General features: G+C 55.0%; 1 protein-coding gene across 1 annotated transcript; it reads left to right on the top strand.

The window, feature by feature from the left end:
- Window positions 1-225: 225 nt before the first annotated feature.
- Window positions 226-496, top strand: H310_13928 (hypothetical protein; the record flags this gene model as incomplete). Its single annotated transcript, XM_008881591.1, has 2 exons — window positions 226-395; window positions 445-496. 2 exons carry the CDS (start codon window positions 226-228, stop codon window positions 494-496), a joined length of 222 nt encoding a protein of 73 aa, XP_008879813.1.
- Window positions 497-682: the final 186 nt, after the last annotated feature.

Raw genomic sequence — 682 nt, forward strand, 5'->3', positions numbered from 1 at the left:
CCGACGTCTGCGCCAAATACAACGTCCATGAGACGACTGGGTGGCGCATCATGCAGCGAGCAAGGGCTCGCCCACGTGGTAGCCTCGCAGGCGTGTCCACGCGGAATCACCTTCGCGGTCGGAAGAAAACCTACGCACTGGCGAAATTGAACGGCGGATCAAAGCAACACCCCTTCGTCTTCGACAAACGTACCGGAGCCTCGCCGCCCACACTGGTTTATCTACATGGACAATTTGGAACTATATCAAGCAGCGGTGGATCCTCAAGCATACCTGCTGGACACGGCCGGCACTCAAGGAACACCGCAAGCAGACCACTGCAAGTTTTTCACGTCAGACCTAGGTAACGAGAGCCATAATGAATTGTTTAACGTCGTCCACGTGGACGAAAAGTGGTTCTATATCACGAAGTTTCGTCGTCAATTCTACATGTGGACCGACCAGGAAATGCCTTCAAGACGTCAACTCCAAGGAAAGTCGCACATCACCAAGGTGATGTTCTTGGTTGCCGTCGCCAGACCACGCCATGGGTGGGACGGCAAGGTGGGATGCTGGCCGTTCTTGCGCTCCACGGCAGCGAGGAGGAACAATCGACCGGCGGGGACTATTGTCTACGAGCCTGTGTCAGTCACAAGAGATGTGTATCGGTCATACCTCGTCGACAAGGTCATTCCCGCACTCA

Source organism: Aphanomyces invadans (assembly GCF_000520115.1).
Source record: "Aphanomyces invadans strain NJM9701 unplaced genomic scaffold supercont1.58, whole genome shotgun sequence".
In the NCBI taxonomy this organism is placed as follows: Eukaryota; Oomycota; class Saprolegniomycetes; order Saprolegniales; family Verrucalvaceae; genus Aphanomyces; species Aphanomyces invadans.